Genomic DNA, 17,276 nt, shown 5'->3' with positions numbered 1-17,276 from the left:
CCGCACCTGCTGGCGAACCATTACAGTTCCAATATCTTGTTATGTTGCTTTTTGATATGAACTTCTTGTAGACAAATTATATCTAATTTTAATTTTTCTAGTTTACTAAAAATCCTTTCTCTTTTTATTGCAGAGTCCAATCCATTTATGCTAATTGACATTAACTTTATTTCTTCTTCCATGTTTTTATTTATAGATGGGTTTTGCTGTTCTAGTCCTTGACTCTCTTGGTTCTTTTGCCTTTGCTCCTTCTCTTATGGTTATTTCCTCCAAATCTCTTTCAACCTTTTTTTGTTGTATTTCCTTCTCTCCTGCAACTTCTTGATTTCTGATCTCCTTTTCCTCCCTCATTTTCTCTTCCTCCTGTGGTCCCAAGTAATGATAATAAAATTGTTCTGCCTTCTCTATTGAGTCTAATCTATGTCACTGCTCCTGCCAAGTTACCAATATTCCCTCTGGTATCAGCCTTCTAAAGTTCACTCCCCTTTTAATTAAATTTTTTGTCAAAAACTGATAGTCCTTCCTTAAATTTTGAACTCTTCTTGGAATTTGTTTTAGGACTACTACCTCTTTTCCTTTATTTTTTTAAGGGATCATCTCTTGCTCTCTGCATAATCTCTGTTTTTATTGCTTTTTTTTTTTTGTAAACCTCCATGAACCTCTCTGGGGAGTCTATTTCTCATTGCATATCTAGTATGTACTCTAAATACTTTGTCCATCTCTGTCAAGATTTTTTCCTTAGTTACCTCCAGAGCCCCTGCCAACAACTCTGCCATTATCTCCGCTAAGTTTTCTCCCTTTTCTTCTTCCATATTTTGAAATCTCAAATAAAAATCTGCCATATCCATTTCTAATGCTATAATTGTCCTTTCTATTGTCTGTGTCAATCTATAAAGTTCTCCCGCTGTTTTTTTCTGTTAATTTGGCTCTCCTACTTTTTTAATACATTGTTCATTTTTTGCCATCATTTGTTGGAAGTCTCTATTTTTCATTCTTTCTTTATTTTCCCTTCCATTTTCTCCATTCCTCCTTTCATGTCCTCAAGGAGCATTTGTATCATAGTTTTTAATTCTGCTTGCTGCACATTTGTTTTTTCTTGCTGAAGTAGAGCATCCAAAGTTGTTTGGCCCACAGGGCTGGATGTTGCCGAAGAAGATGCAGATGTTGTTCTCTTCATTTTAAAATATTTCAGTATTTATAGTTCCCAGCAGTTGAGAAGTATAAGTTGTTATCCTAAATCCAAAACCAGGTTTTGTCATTCTTTAAAGCTTTCTTTTTTCTTCAGGTTCTTCAAACCCTAATCCGTTTACCCATAGGAAAAGAATTTAACAATAATTTGTAATCCAAATATCACCAGCAGGTTTATGTCCAAAAGGAGAGTTCATAGAGCAAAAAAGAAACAAAAGAGGAAAAAAGCCATAAGTCAAGGGCAATAGTAGAAGGGCTTTATCTGTTTGCTTTCATTTAAGTTCCAAGAGCTACCCTTTTAAAAAAAGCAGTCTCAGTGTTCCGCTATTTTAATTCTTCAGTCAAAACAGCCCCTTATCATTTTTTTCTCAAGCTTGTTCAAGGCTTTGTTTATCAATCAATATAATTTCCCCTTCAATTTTCACTTCTGCCTTTAGGTGGCACTGTTGCTCTGCTTCTCCCTTCTTTTCCTTTTGTGTGCTGTATATCCGGTATAAGTTTTCAAGTTTTCAAGTTTTCACGTAAAGTAGTAAAATATATAAATATATTTAAAACAAAGTTTCATATAGTCTTTTGTGATATCCAAAAGTTCTAAGTTGGTATTATATTCTATTTGAAATACCCAGTCCAGCTTCTTAAATAGCTTCTTTCAGCAAGTTTTTAGGTAATTTACTATTCTAATTATGGTTCTTAACAGCTGTCCTCGCCGCTTTTCTTTGGGAGATGGAGAAAGAAAACAATTTCACTTTCTCTTTTAGGTCTCACTTCCCCTTAATTATATTCCAGGAGGCTCTTTCTTTTATCTGTTCTTAAATATTTGATGCAGATCAAAAGTATCTCACCTAGTCTGATCATACTGTCTTTTGCTTTCACTTTCTTTCTGGTGGGTGCCCCAGCTTTGGAACAGCTTACAATGGCCGTCTTCTCTGCTGTCAGATTGGAGAACCTTCTCCAGACTGATCAGGGAGCTTGTGGCTCCCTGAGATCAACGGAATGCTCCCTACAATCCTCGCCCCTCCAAGATGATTTAGGTCTGTTAGGACCGCTCTGACAGCTGGATATTGATGGTCCCCATGGAGATTACATGAGGCACGTCCTGTTGCCGTGATGTCAGCCCTACCCTCCGTGTTCAACCTCACTCTGATTTAGGATCTCAATTGACTAGTATTACATGGAGACTGCCAGATTTTCTTTTATTTATACTTCATTTAGTAAATCTTTCCTATTGGTAACATAAAACCAAAAGTAGTTGATCTTCTAGTGCCTTTCTCCACCATCTGGGGGAGAAAATTATCAACCAGACTAATCAGGCATTTCTTAAAAGAATTATGCTTGGTAGAATTTGTCTTCCATTATTAAAGCCTTTTATTATTGCTCTTACAAACTCTGAAAATATTGCAATTTCTTTTAAGAATGTTCTTTCCATATATTTTCCTTGGATGGGTCAGTTGCAATAAACACAACAATATTTGAATTGTTAATCCAGATATCCTCTAAAGAGTTTACTTGAATTCCTAAGCAGGGTAGTTACTTTATAGTGCACCCCCTCCTCCTTTTTGTTGTTTTTGTTCTTTTTGAGGTGTGTCCTACTCTATTCTAGTAATGGAGCTCACTCCATCAAAAACAATGGAGTTTATTTTTTTAAATTCCTGTCACCATGTAGCTTGACAACTGCAATTCACTCTACTTGGGGGTATTCTTAAAAACCACCCAGAAGTTTCAACTGGGCCAGAATACAGCAGTGCATGCAGTTATGAACTTGCCTCAGTATGCCCATGTAACATCTCTGTTATATAAGCTACCCTAGTTGCCAATTTGCTTCTGGATGTGATTTAAGGTGCTGGTTGTCACCTATAAGGCCTTACATGACATAGAGTTTGGTTACTTGAAGGACCACCTATTTCCGATAATACCATCTCAGCATTGGTGCACTTGGGATTCTTTCAGTTAAGGAACACCAAATATTAGGACCCAAAACATATGATTTCACTGTTGTAGCAACTGCTTTATGAATTGAAGTTGTTCCCAAGAGCCAAACAGCCCTCATGCTGCTGATTCTTCAAAGGGACTTGAAGACCAGTTGTTTACCCAGGTCTTTGGTGGGGATGTCTGAAGTCTCTTTTCTACCAAGTTTATCCTGTCTATCCTTTTTAATCTTTTTTGTCTTTACTGTCATGCTTTCATGCTTCATTTACTTTGTAAACTGCCCAAATAATCACTGGGAGCTAAACAGCATATAAATTTAATTGACGATAGTGATGATACTGTATTTTTGCTACTAAAAATTCAAACTCATCTTTATTTCCCATACTGTGAACATTAATATAAAGACAAAAAAAATCATGAACTTTATGATCTAGTGTTTTTTCTGACTTCTCATTGAATCATATGATTCCTATTACAGTTAACAGTTTATCTGAAGTTATATTTTAGAGCTTTCATCTATAATCCCACAGTGTTCAGTTAAAAGCCATACCAATTAAACTCAATTAATTTAAAGCATTAAGGATAGGTTGTTGATAGATGGGAGATGGTCTGGATGTAATTTCAGGGGGTCTAACTACTACTTAGCAATGTATTTTGAAGTAAAATTTTTCATAGTAGTTTCTGATTTCATGATGCTTCTGATTTTTCATTGATTACTGAAATCATCACTTTTGCACTGATACAATGACCATGCTTTTAGAGATTTGTTTGAAACTTCATCTACCAATAAATTGGTTTCATGATTCTTGGCTTATTTTGGATCCTAAAATGGTGGGGAGGGGAGTGGATTTAGAGACATCATTTGCAGGCTCAAATAAACTTTCAATCTAAGATGGGCAAATTTCAGGGTGTTATTGTTTTCTTGTCTTATTGTATGCTATTCTAGGAATAACAGATGTATTTTAATGTGGTTGAATATAGTTCAGATTAGTTATTTAAGATTTGAAGGGTGAAGTATACAATATGAATTGATATTGATATTGAGATGCAAACAAATTTGGTTCAGAGAAAGATCAATCATCCAATATTCTTTACAGGCAGTCCTTGACTGATGGCCTTAACAGAGCCTACCCATTACACTTGCAAGTGATGATGGTCATAAAGTGGGTCACCACATGACCAATCTGATTTTACAACCACTTTTGTTGCTGTCGTTAAGTGACTGCCGTGGTCATTATGCGAACCCATTGTTCACTATGGGGTATTTTTTGCCAAAAACCAGAAGTAAATGCCAGGTTTTAGCAAAAATTTAAATAATGATAACATGACAGCGGGATGCTGCAATTGACTAAAAATGCAATTGGCAATCTGAAATGCAGTCATGGGGGCGCAATCATCAGAACTTCAGAACTGGGATCTAAGTACCTTTCGGAGCATCCATTGTAACTGATTGGTTGCTAAGTGATTTGTTGAGGATTACCTGTAGTCAGAACTTGCATGTGATGAATGCATTTATTTATTTAACAAGATGGGATGAAAATAGAGATGTAGAGGAGTTTGTTACCCGTTCTGGGTACTATCCAGAATACAGCTGTCTGAAAATAAACTGCCCAAAGAATCTTGGGCAGTTTAGTGTGGAAGAATGAAACGTACATAAAAACCCAAATTTGGAGAAATTGAATGTTAAAATAATAATCATAATTAGCCAGAGATCTTAAATAGTAACATTTCACAGTGGTAAATTCTTTATTGATTATGAAAAGAGTTGGATTTGGAATCAGGAATTAACATGGAATATGTGACTATTGCTCAGCAACAAAGAAATATAAAGGGTTGGGCCTAATATAAGCCCTATCCTGAAAATAAGCCCAGGGGATGGGCATAGCCCGCTGGCCCCTTGGCGGAACACACATACCTGTAAGTCCAAGCACAGAGGTGGGGGGACAGGCGATCTGGGTGTACTGTGCAGCTGCCTGGCTCATGGGAGGCTTGTGTAACACCACTGGAAACAGGCGGAGGCAAAGGCACGGGGGGGAGACAGGCAATTCGGACATGCTGTGTGACTTGCGGGAGGCTTATGTGGTGCCACCAGCGGCAGGCATAGCTGACCAGTCTGTTGCTGTTTCCAGGCCAGCTCCCTGGGCTTCATCTAAGCACTCCATGGGCCGGATCTGGTCCATGGGCCTTGAGTTTGACACCCCTGTTTTAGCGAGTCATTGAGGCTACATGGAGGTTTATTTGTGGTGTCGGGGTCACCTGAGTTGTGCAAATGGGTGTATAGCCTTCTTGGAACTGTAAATCCAATCATTCTGATTTTTAAAGTATGACTTATACTATGTTGAAGCTAATAGGTTATTCAGTAAAACACAGCATAATGTATGGCACAGACAGTTTATTTCTATTTTTTGGTAGTAGATTCAAACATTGATCCTTTACATTTAGAGTCAGAGATTGCAACATCCTTTACAAGAAAGTATTCAGAATCCCTCCACTTTTGTCAATTTTGTTATGCTGCGACCTGATTCTACAGTTGTTGAAATTTATTTTTTCTCATTAATCTATACTTAGTACCCCATAATGACAAAGTGAAAACATCAGCACCTTTGGCAGCAATTACAGCTTCAAGTCTTTTGGGGTAAGATGCAACAAGTTTTGCATACCTGGATTGGGGGGATTTTCTGCCATTCTTCCTTGCAACTCTTCTCAAGCTCAGTCAGTTGGATGGCAGTTTTCAGTGGACAGCCATTTTCAGGTCCCTCCAGTAAAGTTGAAGTCAGGGCTCTGGCTGGGCCACTCTAGGACATTCACAGAGTTGTCCCTGTGTTGTCTTGGCTGTATGGTTAGGATCATTGTCATGATGGAAAATGCAGCCTTTGGCCCAGTTTGAGGCCTTGAATACTGTGGAACAGGTTTTCATTGAGGATATCCCTGTACTATACTCCATTCAGCTTTTCCTCAAAGCTGACTAGTCTCCCAGTTCCTGCTACTCAAAAACATGCCCACAGCATTATGCTGCCACCACCATGCTTCACTGTTGGGATGATATTGGACAGGTGATGAACGGTGCCTAGTTTCTTCCAGAAATCATAGAATTGAAGCCAAACAGTTCAATCTTGGTTTCATCAGACCAGAGACTCTTGTCCCTCACAGTCTGAGAGTCCTTCAGATGCTTTTTTGCAAACTCCCAAGTGGACTTTCATGTGTTTTGAGGAGAGGCTTCCCTCTAGCCAGTCTGCCATAAAGCCCAGATCAGTGGAGGGCCGCAGTTATGGTTGCCCTTCTGGAACTCTGTCCCATCTCCACACAGGATTTCTGGATCTTAGTCAACATGACCATTGGGTTCTTGGTCACCTTACTTATTAAAGCCCTTCTCTCCCGATTGCTCAGTTTGACTGGGCGACCACCTCTTGGAAGACTCCTAGTTGTGCCAGACTTCTTCCATTTGAGAAATATGGAGGCCACTGTGCTCTTAGGAACCTTCAGTACAGCAGAAACTTTATTTCTGCTGTACTAAAGGTTACCTTCCCCAGATTTGTGCCTTTGCAATAATCCTGTCTCTGCAGAGGGCTCCTTTGACCTCATGGCTTTTGCTCTGTTACAGTATTCATTGTCAGCTGTAAGGCCTTGTATAGAGAGGTAAGTGCTTTTCCAAATCATGTCCAATCTATCTAATTTGGTGGACTCAGGATGTAGAAACATGCCAGCAACAATCAGCAGAAATGTGAGGCACCAGAGCTTAAATTTCACTTCTTGTTGTAAAGGGTCTAAATACTTACGTCAATGTGATTTTCAGTTTTTTCTTTTTAATAAATTTACAGACATTTCTAAACTTACATTTTCATTCTGTCATTATGGGGTACTGAGTATAGATCAAAGAGAAAAAAAATTCAACTGTAGAATCAGACTGCAGTATAACAAAATTGACAAAAGTGAAGGGTGTCTGAATACTTTCTAAATGCACTGTTATATTAAAGTTGTGTGATCTTCCAACTTCCTATTCCTCATTCCTAAAAGCAAGCACACCAAATGTACACCAAAAGAGGATGGGAGGAAAAAAATGTAAACACAGAAATCACAGAAAACATTTAGCATGGTTAAGCAGGTAAGAAATCACAGTGTAACAAAGCCCTGAACTCGGAGTGTTAAATACACTTTTTTCTGGATTGCTTTATTTGTGATGCCACAAATAATGTTCCTTAACTCAGTAACAGGCCAATAACTGGATAATTATTTGATTTTTTTATGTAATACATATTTTTTTATCCAATATGATAACCATGTTCAATAAATTGCTGGCATAGTATTATTTGTTAGAATGATATTGCTATTTACAATATAGAAATTATAATACTAATATGTTTAAAACTTTCTGAAAATTGTAAACCAGTTTAATTTACATTTCTAGTCTAAATTTCAGTAAATCTGCTTGTTCCCTACTGTCATATCAGTGTAAAATTGCATTTAATTTTTTCACAAGTTCATGTCCCTCCTATCATTTTTATGACCTCATGTCATAATTGTCTGAATCTAGGAATAGGAGGCACAGAATCAGAGCCTTTGAAGAATTTATATCCTAAATATATTTCCTAAATTAATTCCATTCTATTTTGTTTTTCTTGGCTTGTTTGTCTAATTTTCATGGAAATAATAGCCAACACTGGCTCTTTCATGGTGTGCCGTTAGGGTCCCAAGCCAATGATTGACAAAATAATATCAGTAAGCTTGAGGGCTTTTGTTACTGAGTGGTTTCTGAGTTCTTTATGAACATTTCTTATCCAATAGGAAAGGACAAAAAACAACACACCTTGTTGCAGCTTGTTGGTGCTAAATTTCTAAGTTGGAAGTATGGTTTTATTAAGAGTTCTTGGGTGCTTTTTCTTGAGAATATTGAGACTAGGATTTATTTGGAACTAAGTGTATAGTCTTGTAAAGTCCCAAAATGTACTTCAGTCACCCGAATGCCAAAGAAAGAGACTCAAGAAGAGGCTTGAAATATAAGAGTTTTTATTTTGCAAAACGAAACCCTGGGTGGACAATTTTCCATCACATGCAAGCAGAAAGCATGCAAGGAAAAAGCCACACCTTAGGGAAGTTATGGTTTCATTTTATAGACATCAGCTTAGTACCCAATTCTGGCCCCCTAGTTTCCTTTGGCAGTGCAGCAAAGGGGGAGGGTTGAGTGCTTAACAACAGAGGAGCTGAGTGCTTAGCAACACAGGTATGTGCCCAGTGTAAGCCTGCCGAACTATGACAGATTCTGTTCCATGCACCAAGTGATACAAAATAAGATAACAGAAGTTACATCACTGGTAGAAGCAATTGAAATTCTTACAGAAGCAAAATAACAAGTCATTACTATGTCCCACTAATTCTACCTATTCAATAATCATGTCCCTTCATTCCTCCCTTTTCTTTTAGGACAGGATGCATCCTGTCATTGGTGGACTAGGGGAGTATATTTAATAAGGACAGTCTGGAGGATCATGTTACTTGCCAGTGTATTGGGAGGGATAGCAGACACTATGGTTTAAAGGGATGAAACGGGAGGAGGAGACCTCCAGAGGTTAACAACACTAGAAATCTAATCTTGCTGTATAGCTATTAAATTTAAATCGATAGTGGTTTCATTCAATAGCATATTTCAAGCACTGCCTATAACCTTATAATTCCAATCAGTTCTATAAACATAAATACCATCTTCTGCTAAGCTGGCTGGACTGTATATCTGACGTATTCTTTCTGGAGGCCACACATCATTCTTCCTCATAAAGAGGTACACCCAATCACTCACCTTTTTGCATGGGCAGTAGAAGAAAAAATAAACTAGGTTGCACAGTGCCTAATACACGTACTCCATACAAGGGGTCAGCAACCTTTTGGATCTCATGGACCACCAAACTCATAATTTTAAATCCAGTGGACCAGAGACCCTGGGAAAATCCCAAAAAAAGTCTGCAGGAAAATTCTCCACTCCATTTTCCTACCGATCGATGATTCTTTATTTGGGATCGCAGGATACCATCTCCAGCTCCATTCTCAGGGCGGGGGGAGAGACTTTTGGTTTCATGCAAGGGAAGCAGCAGAAGTTTTTCTTTCGCTCCCCCAAACTTTGCCAGAAACGAGTCTTTGTGAGACTTGTTGCACCGGCGCAGCCTCTTGGAGCAGGATGCCTTGCACGGTCCCAAAGACTTATTTCTGGCAGAGTTTGGGGGAGAGAAAGAAAGACTTTTGCTGCTTTCCTTGTGTGCAGTCAAAAGCAGAAGAAAGAAGCGGAAAGAAGCAGCCCAGTGGCCAGGCAAGGCGCGTGGGGCAAGTTTCCCCCCTCTGCCCATTCCCCCCTCCTCTCACTACCTCGTGTTGTTTGCAATGCAAGTAATGCAAGCCTTGTGTTCCCACAGGCCATGTGGGCAGCACAGCCTTGTGTTCCCGTGCAGCCTGGATTAATTGCTTTGGGGGATGCTTTAGGGGTTTCATTTCTCTGTGGACCACCAAAATTTTCTCACGGACCACCAGTGGTCCCTGGCCCACCAGTTGGTGACCACTGCTCCATACCATCAACCAGGCAATTGCACATAGGTAAACTCTCCACATATCCAAAATAAGCCATCTGGAGCATGCCAATTAAGAGTTATCACATCCGTCCATAATCCACTCAGTCTAGTTGTATTTTCAAATGGGTTACTAGGTTGTGTCAGGTGAATTCTAGACTGAAAGGTGACATCAGGCGAAGAATTTGTGTAATATATGATTTTTCACACTTATCATTGCATTATATTCTCCTCCTATGAGTCCTATGCATAAAAAAAGTAATCCCAAATATTGAACCATTGCATTAAATCAATTGAATCTATATCTACAGGGTTTATTATATTACTATCTCCTGGGACAATTGTATTCCATTCAGGTTGATCTGATTCAATGCCCCAATATATAGAGTTTATATGGGAGCAATCCTTTGCACATTTCCACAATCATAACAATAGTAACAACAACATTCAGCGATACAGTTACAATCACAAAGCCAAAACAATTGGTAGAGTGTGAAGTTGCACAGCTTCTTTTGGGATCTTCAGATGGAATAAGAGAGGCCAGTACTCAAGCTGGAAAGACCAAAAAGCTGCTACTTTTCCAACGAGAAAAATCACAAACAAAACCCATTCATACCACAATGACCACATCAGTTTTTGGGAATGCTTATTCTGAGCGGGTGTTCTCCAGGAATCATTTTCCACTCTTGAAGGTCTTCCATTGGTCCTTTTACACATGTAATGGTCCACCCTTAGTCTTTAGTTTGGACTACTGTTTCAGTGATCAGTAGGATTTGGCAGGACCTGTCCCAGGCTTGACTAAGTTTTTCCTCACATCAGATTTTATCAGGACCCACTCACCAGGCTGGAACTTATGGACAGCAAATTTGAGAGGTAGGGTTAGAGTTAGTAGTCTTTTATTTCTGAGGTAAGATAAAGAAGAGGAGAGGATAAATATACAGTTCTTTACAGACATATCTTTAGTTTCATATTGTGAATTTTCCAAGTGGTAATCGAAACATCATTTCATAAGGTAAAATATCCCTTTTTAGACAGGTTTGAATTCTGAGCAAGGCCAAGGGTAAACTTTTGGTCCATGGCATAGATGAATTTGCATTTCACGGAACATGACATTCCCACTGAATTCCCATACTCCATATTGATTGAAGCACTTTTGCAGAAAAATGAGTTGCTGTCTGTAGCTTCTACTATCCCATATCTTGGTATTATCTGTTCCAATATAATTTTGGTGACTATTGCTGCAGTGGTGGCTGGATAAGCTTCAACCCATGCAGTCAAGTGATCCACTGTTACTAATAAACATTTAAGTCTGCCCACTTGAGGTAGTTTAATAAAATAAATCAAATGCATTGAAATGGTCTCATGTTAAAGTTGCCCTCCCTTTTCTTTATGCTTAGAACTTGTTTACTAACTCTTTTACATACTATATATTTTTGACATATTTGTCACTATCCACAGCATCCATAAGCTTCTACAAACAAGTCACATCATACCTCAGTCCCTCAATGACTACCCTGATGTAGTACTTCCAAAATCGATATTTGCCTTTCATTAGGCAATACCCATTTGTACTTGCTTCTATTTTTCCTCATTTCTTCTGCTCACTTTCATTAAACATTCTTCCACTACCATCCTGGCTGCCAAGTATTGCCTTGAGTTTCACAGGAATTCAAAGCTTGATTTACAATTCGCAAGTCTGTGCAGACCAACAACTTTCTAGTTTCTACCAAAACTTCCTTCTCTTACCTTCTACCACTTCGTCTTCCATCTATAAACAAATTAACCCCTTCTCAGCACCAATATCCGATCATCCTAGTTGGATTCAAGTGAACATCAGTGGTCAATACTATATCATTTTGTTCCATAAGTATATTTTCATATTTCAAAATCCTTGAATATTTCAGGCTCTAACATTTTAGACAAAAATGCCATTGACTCTCTCTTTCCTCCCCACTTCTGGGTTAAAAACCCTCAAAGCCATTCCCTTATCCATGTAACACTAGGCTCTTTGCATATCAGTCTTTATTCAAAATAGCATAATTTTCCATTCACATCCTACAATATCCAGTCAATTGTAGAAATTTCCTCAATTCTTCGTCTTAGGCAAGGGTTGAGTTACTAATCCCTCAATACTTTCAGATGTTATGTTTTTACTTCTTTCACTAATTAAATGTCCTAAGTATTTTATCTCTCTTTTTATATATTGTAATTCCTAACTCATCTGTAACAATTCCAAACAAACAAACAAACAAACAATGCCATAGGATGGAGCACCTTGAGTACTAAGCACTCAAAATGCACACTCACATAAAGACATAAAAAAGGAGGTAAGAAGAACAGCTTCAAAAATAAAACAAACAATCTAAATGAGGTATTTTGGGTCCAACTTTTGTGTCAGTTCTCTGGTTTTAGTAAATATGAGATTCAGATTCCATTCAAATGGAAGCAAATTCTTATTAAGTAGGTTAAATACATTTACAAATCTGAGCAAAAGATTTCAAAATCATTTCTTTTATATAGGTTTAATTAAGTATTTTAAACCTCAAAAATTTCCAAAAGAAGAAAAAAATAAAAATTGTATTCAGAAAAGAAAAATATATTTGCATAGCTTTCTATATGCAGGCCAAAACAGTGCAAACTGCAAAACTAGGTATCAGATGTCACCCTTTACCCCGCCTTTCTCAGGCTGGCTCAAAAAAATAGTTAAAAGAACAGAAAACTGCAGCACCCTTTCCTCCTTTTCTCGCTCCTCCAAGGCAAAAAAAAAAGGAAGGGAAATACAGGGAGGAAAACTATTTAAACTCCACAGAATTTTCATATCCTTTCTTTTTCTTGCAAACACTTGCTGTTGCCTTCACAATAACAACAAAACCTTGCAACTTACTGTTTCTTTACATGAAAGGAAATGTCTCTGAGGGGGAGGATCAACACACAGACATTCAAAGGTCTCAGGATCACTTCACCTTATCATTCCTTATGAGGCTCAGGGCATCTCACATACGTTTGTACTGTAATCAGACTTTTTGTGTAAACCAACTTCACATTCAAAAATTTCATTTCATTCTTTCTCCATGCAAACCAATCATTATAATTATTTCAGGAAGGTTTTTCACAAGCCAATGAGCTCCATTTTCTAAATAACTTTTTGTGTACTGTTAGACACATACACACACATACCATTAAATAACATTTCCAGGCCTGGGAAGTTTTGTCCCTTTAAATTTCCATTTTTTTCCCCTTGGGCAACCTGTAGCTCATTCTTGAAGCAATGGGAAAACTCAGTAGTTTCAATCATAAATGTGACTGAGGGCCCTAACCACTGCCCATTTCCCATAGCTTTAAGCCCAAGCTGAGAAGCTTATTAATTTGCCAGCTGGCCAAACATATCACAGTTCAGTTCAATTCCATTCAATTCTGCATGCTTAGCATAGCTTAAGAATTTTTAACAGAAATCACATCAAATTGATCAAGTCAAATTATCTGAGTCTTCCCATTTGGACAGGCTTTATCTTTTTATTACCTGATAAACCCTGGGTAGGAAGAACAATAAACCTTTACTTATTTACTCTTAGTTCTTTCAGAGTTTTCTGGCTCTTTTGAGAATAATAAATTCTAGAAATCTTTCTAACACTGCAGTATTTCTTTTCTTCTATTCCTGGGTCTTCCTACTACACATAACAGTATAAATTAACCATATCTTTTTTGGTCAACCCCAAGATTTGAATCATCTTACTGTATGGAGGGGCATCCCAACCTTTAAGTATTTTTCCTAGTCAGGTCTATTTACAATTTGGGATTCTTTCTAATTGTTTTAGTGAACTTCTCAGTTTTACTCGAAGTTATACCCATTGTTCTGTCTACTACCAGTCTCTGCCCTGGGGGCAGGGGTGGGATCCAACCCCTGCCCCCAGGGCAGAGACTGGTAGTAACTGCCGGCTCAGTGATTTACAATTTGCTGCATGCGTGTGTCAAGCATCGTCAGCTTGCTGCCTGGACAGCTGAGCAGTGCTGCGTGTTTGGAAAAGTGTTTGGAAAAGCACTTTTTTCTTGCTTTTTCAACCATAGCTGTGCCTTGCAAAGTAGCTGAGGTTGAAAAACCAGGAAATAAAGGTCAGGTAAGAGCCGGGGTAGGCGGGTTGGCCAAAACATCAGGAGACATAGAACCAGTTCTATGTCTGCTGCTCTTCAGAGCTATTGGTTCTACAGAGCTGGACAGAACCGGTAGAATCCCACCCCTGCCTGGGGGTATTCTGTCTTCTCTTTCTAGCTTGAATCTCTCAGCAGGCACTGACTTATTTTTAAAGATTCAAACTCCTATTTATCTTAGATCTCCCAGCAATTGTTGGCCTAATTTTCAAGATCAAGATGTATAGAGACCTTCATTCACACATTGTTTGCACCCGGCCAGGGCTTTCATGAGCAAGTTTAAACTCCACTTTTCTTTTTAAAAGACATTTTTAAAGCAACTTTTATTGCCACAAATGTTTTTAATATGTTCCAGTAGGCTAACAAGCATGCATCCGAATGGAGAACACGCCCTTTTCTTTTTACTAGGTTTCTCATTCTGTCTCTTGAGGGGATTTCTCGGACTTGTTATAGGTTCGAAGTCTGACCAAAATCTCCCTTCTCTTTCCTAAGGGATTTCTCGGACCATCAGCTTGGAGTTTGGCAGAACCCTCCCCTGATTTTTCCTAAGGGAATCCTCAGACCTTTTCATCAGCTTGCTGTTGATTAAAACCCTCCCCTGAATTTCAAGCTTCTTAAGGGGTTTTCTCAGTAGGGAGATTTCCCAGGCTTTTCCATAAGCTTGGAGTCTGACCAAACTCTCCCTCCTCTTTCCTAAGGGATTTTTCAGACCCCCCCCCCCCCAGCTCACAGTTGGTCAGGACTCTCCCTTGAATCTAAAAATTCTTATTCCAACAGTCACACTCCTTTCAAAGTGAAGGCAAACCTCTAGTAGATATTTTCCACATCTCAGTCACTCACACACACAAGGCAACACTCCCCTTCCCCAAAAGAAATTTCTACTCACTTAGAAGAGCTCAATTCCACACAGCCCGGGGCAAGCCTCTTTCGTTAGGGTGTTCAGCGTAGGCAGAATCAAAGCCTGCCAGCAAATGACCATGTTAAAGTCATTGGATAAAAATTTTCCAGAAGCGCTCTTGATTTCACCACTAGTCCCAGCTGGTTTCTTTTGTTTGCCATAGTGAAGGCCAGTCTAAACTTCAAAGGAGTTCAGCTTGTGAGGCCTTCGAGCCCCACATTGTTGGGCGTTGGAAAATATAAGGTCTCAAAATGTACTTGAGTCACCCAAATGCCAAAGAGTAGAGGCTTGAAATGTAACAGTTTTTATTTTGTAAAACAAAATCCTGGGTGGACAATTTACCACCACATACAAGCAGAAAGCATGCAAGGAAAAAGCCACACCTTGGGGAAGTTATGGCTTCATTTTATAGACATCAGCTTAGTACCCAGTTCTGCCCCCCTAGTTTCCTTTGGCTGTGCATCAAGGGGGTTGAAAGCTTAGCAACAGGGGCTGGGTGCTTAGCAACCTAGGTATGTGCCCAGTGTAAGCCTGACAGATTCCATTCCATGCACCAAATGATATAAAATAAGATAACAGAAGTTATATCACTGGTAGAAGCAATTGTAATTCTTACAGAAGCAAAGCAATTCTTACAGAAGCGAAATAGCAAGTTATTATTATGTCCCACTAATTTTACCTATTCTACTATATCTATGTCCACACAGTCTGAAATATAAAGCTTTTCTACCCCTACTGATTATATTCTGACATAACTAGCCTTCCTTTTTTTCTCTCGCTCTTTTCATTTTGGTCTGAATTTTTTTTTAATGTTCTGCTGATTTGAATGGAGACTACTTGGAAACTGAAAGAAGAAAAAACTAATCTGGGGAATACTTCCCAAATTTTAAACCTGCATCATTGCACTATTCTCTTACATAGCTTTTTATTATAATTAATAGCAATGGTAAAATTATTAGTATATTTAGTTGTATTATTTTCATGGTATTAAATTTCAGAATTGCTTATTTTAGGTTCCCACCCCGCTGCTACAGCTACAATTAGTTAATAATATACCCTTACGTTTTTTCTAAAAACTTGAAAGCTTTAATCAAGTGTTTCTTTTCTTTTTTTACAGAATGCTGCCTTTTTGTATGGCCTTGGCTTGGTCTACTTCCATTACAACGCATTTCAGTGGTATGTGGCAAAAAAAGCTGGGAGTGTTTTTGTTTTGTTAACCGTCTACAATTTAGTGGGCCCTGAAAGAAATGAAATAAAAAGTAGTATAGTTTTTAAAGAATAGTTTTTAACAACTTTTTAAAATTACAGTATAGATTGCTTAGCAGTAAGAGTTAGCTTAATATCTCTATATACCTTGTCCTCTGTAATACTAGTTCCATCATCCTTAGTTGGTATGGCCGTTGGTATGGCCACTGATTTATTCAGCACAAAAGTATGGAATATTAGTATTCTCAGCCTTGGCCAAAACAAAATATGAAGGAATATGAAATATTCAGTGTTCCCTTTCTTCTTATTTGCCCTCATTTTCTCATGTGTCTTCTTTACTTAATCTTAGATGCTTTGACATCCTAGTCTGGCATATTTCCCGCCCCGTCTGTTAAAGTTCTGTAGGAAAGATTTGTCACATTTTTAATGTTTTGGTCCATATTCAGAACAATATATCCTTATTTCATTTCATGTGTAAACCTAAGCATTCCTTTCATAAGAAGAGTTTTTTGGGGGTGGTTATGGTTCAGCTTCAGATTTTTAAAATTATTTTTCAACCAATGTTAATGCAATTTTGAACTTTCTTTAGAGGCTCAGAATTCATAATTATTTGTCCTGCATTTATATACAAATATCAAATGTTTAATTATTTTTTTATGAATTGGCAACAGTTTTAAATCTCTGGATCACTGATTGTTAGATTGACTGCCTCATCAATATTGTTGGGGTTTATTTATAAAGAGATTCCCTGAAGAAGGGAAAGGTCTATCATTTTCTGCAGTAGATCACGTACTATAGTACATTTCTGTCTGATAATTGAGATTGAACCATACATGTAGAAGAAAATAGGAAGCTTATTCATGCAAACAATCATCAATAGATTGTGTTTAGAACTTTTGGTAAACAATTTTTTATTTCTTAATTAAAATATTAGTGCCTCTAGGAAGTAAATTTATTTAACATTAATGCAGTATGAAAATGAGTATTGAATTAAGACTATCTGTTAAAACATTCATTGTTTTATTTTGGTCAGAACTTGCCTTAATATTCTGCATAGTATTTTGTCTGTTCCTGAATAGTTGGGTCTCTGTATTCACCATTATAAGATATGTATCGGAGCATTTGGAATTTGGAATTTCTAGATTTTAGGTAGGGGCTCCAGTTAAGCACCTTTAGTTTATTTTTGATCACAAAAACATTAGCAAAACAATATCATTTGCCTTTGGGTTAAAATTATTTTGCTTTATTGGATTCTCTCCCCTCCCCCCCAATCATTTTTGTTTTTCTGAAAGATTTGTCCTCCCATTGCAGCCATCCAATCTTTGCCTTTATGGCCAAAGTTCTTAATTTTTGGCTTGGTGAAG

At 37.9% G+C, this 17,276-nt stretch overlaps 1 protein-coding gene across 8 annotated transcripts in view; it reads left to right on the top strand.

Moving 5' to 3' along the window:
* The window catches only part of KDM6A (lysine demethylase 6A), a 223,006-nt gene that overhangs the window by 73,333 nt on the left and 132,397 nt on the right, over positions 1 to 17,276 (top strand). For all 8 annotated transcript variants that reach the window (XM_026713584.2, XM_026713582.2, XM_087937691.1 and 5 more), the window contains exon 5: positions 15,824 to 15,882. In XM_026713584.2, coding sequence (XP_026569369.1) covers positions 15,824 to 15,882 — 59 coding nt within the window. The remainder of the gene's footprint in view (positions 1 to 15,823; positions 15,883 to 17,276) is intronic.

The sequence above is a fragment of the Pseudonaja textilis genome, chromosome 7 (assembly GCF_049901715.1).
Source record: "Pseudonaja textilis isolate UNSWEBS1 chromosome 7, rPseTex1.2, whole genome shotgun sequence".
In the NCBI taxonomy this organism is placed as follows: domain Eukaryota; kingdom Metazoa; phylum Chordata; class Lepidosauria; order Squamata; family Elapidae; genus Pseudonaja; species Pseudonaja textilis.
Note: the sequence above shows the minus strand (reverse complement) of the source record. Positions and strands in the feature narration are given on the sequence as shown.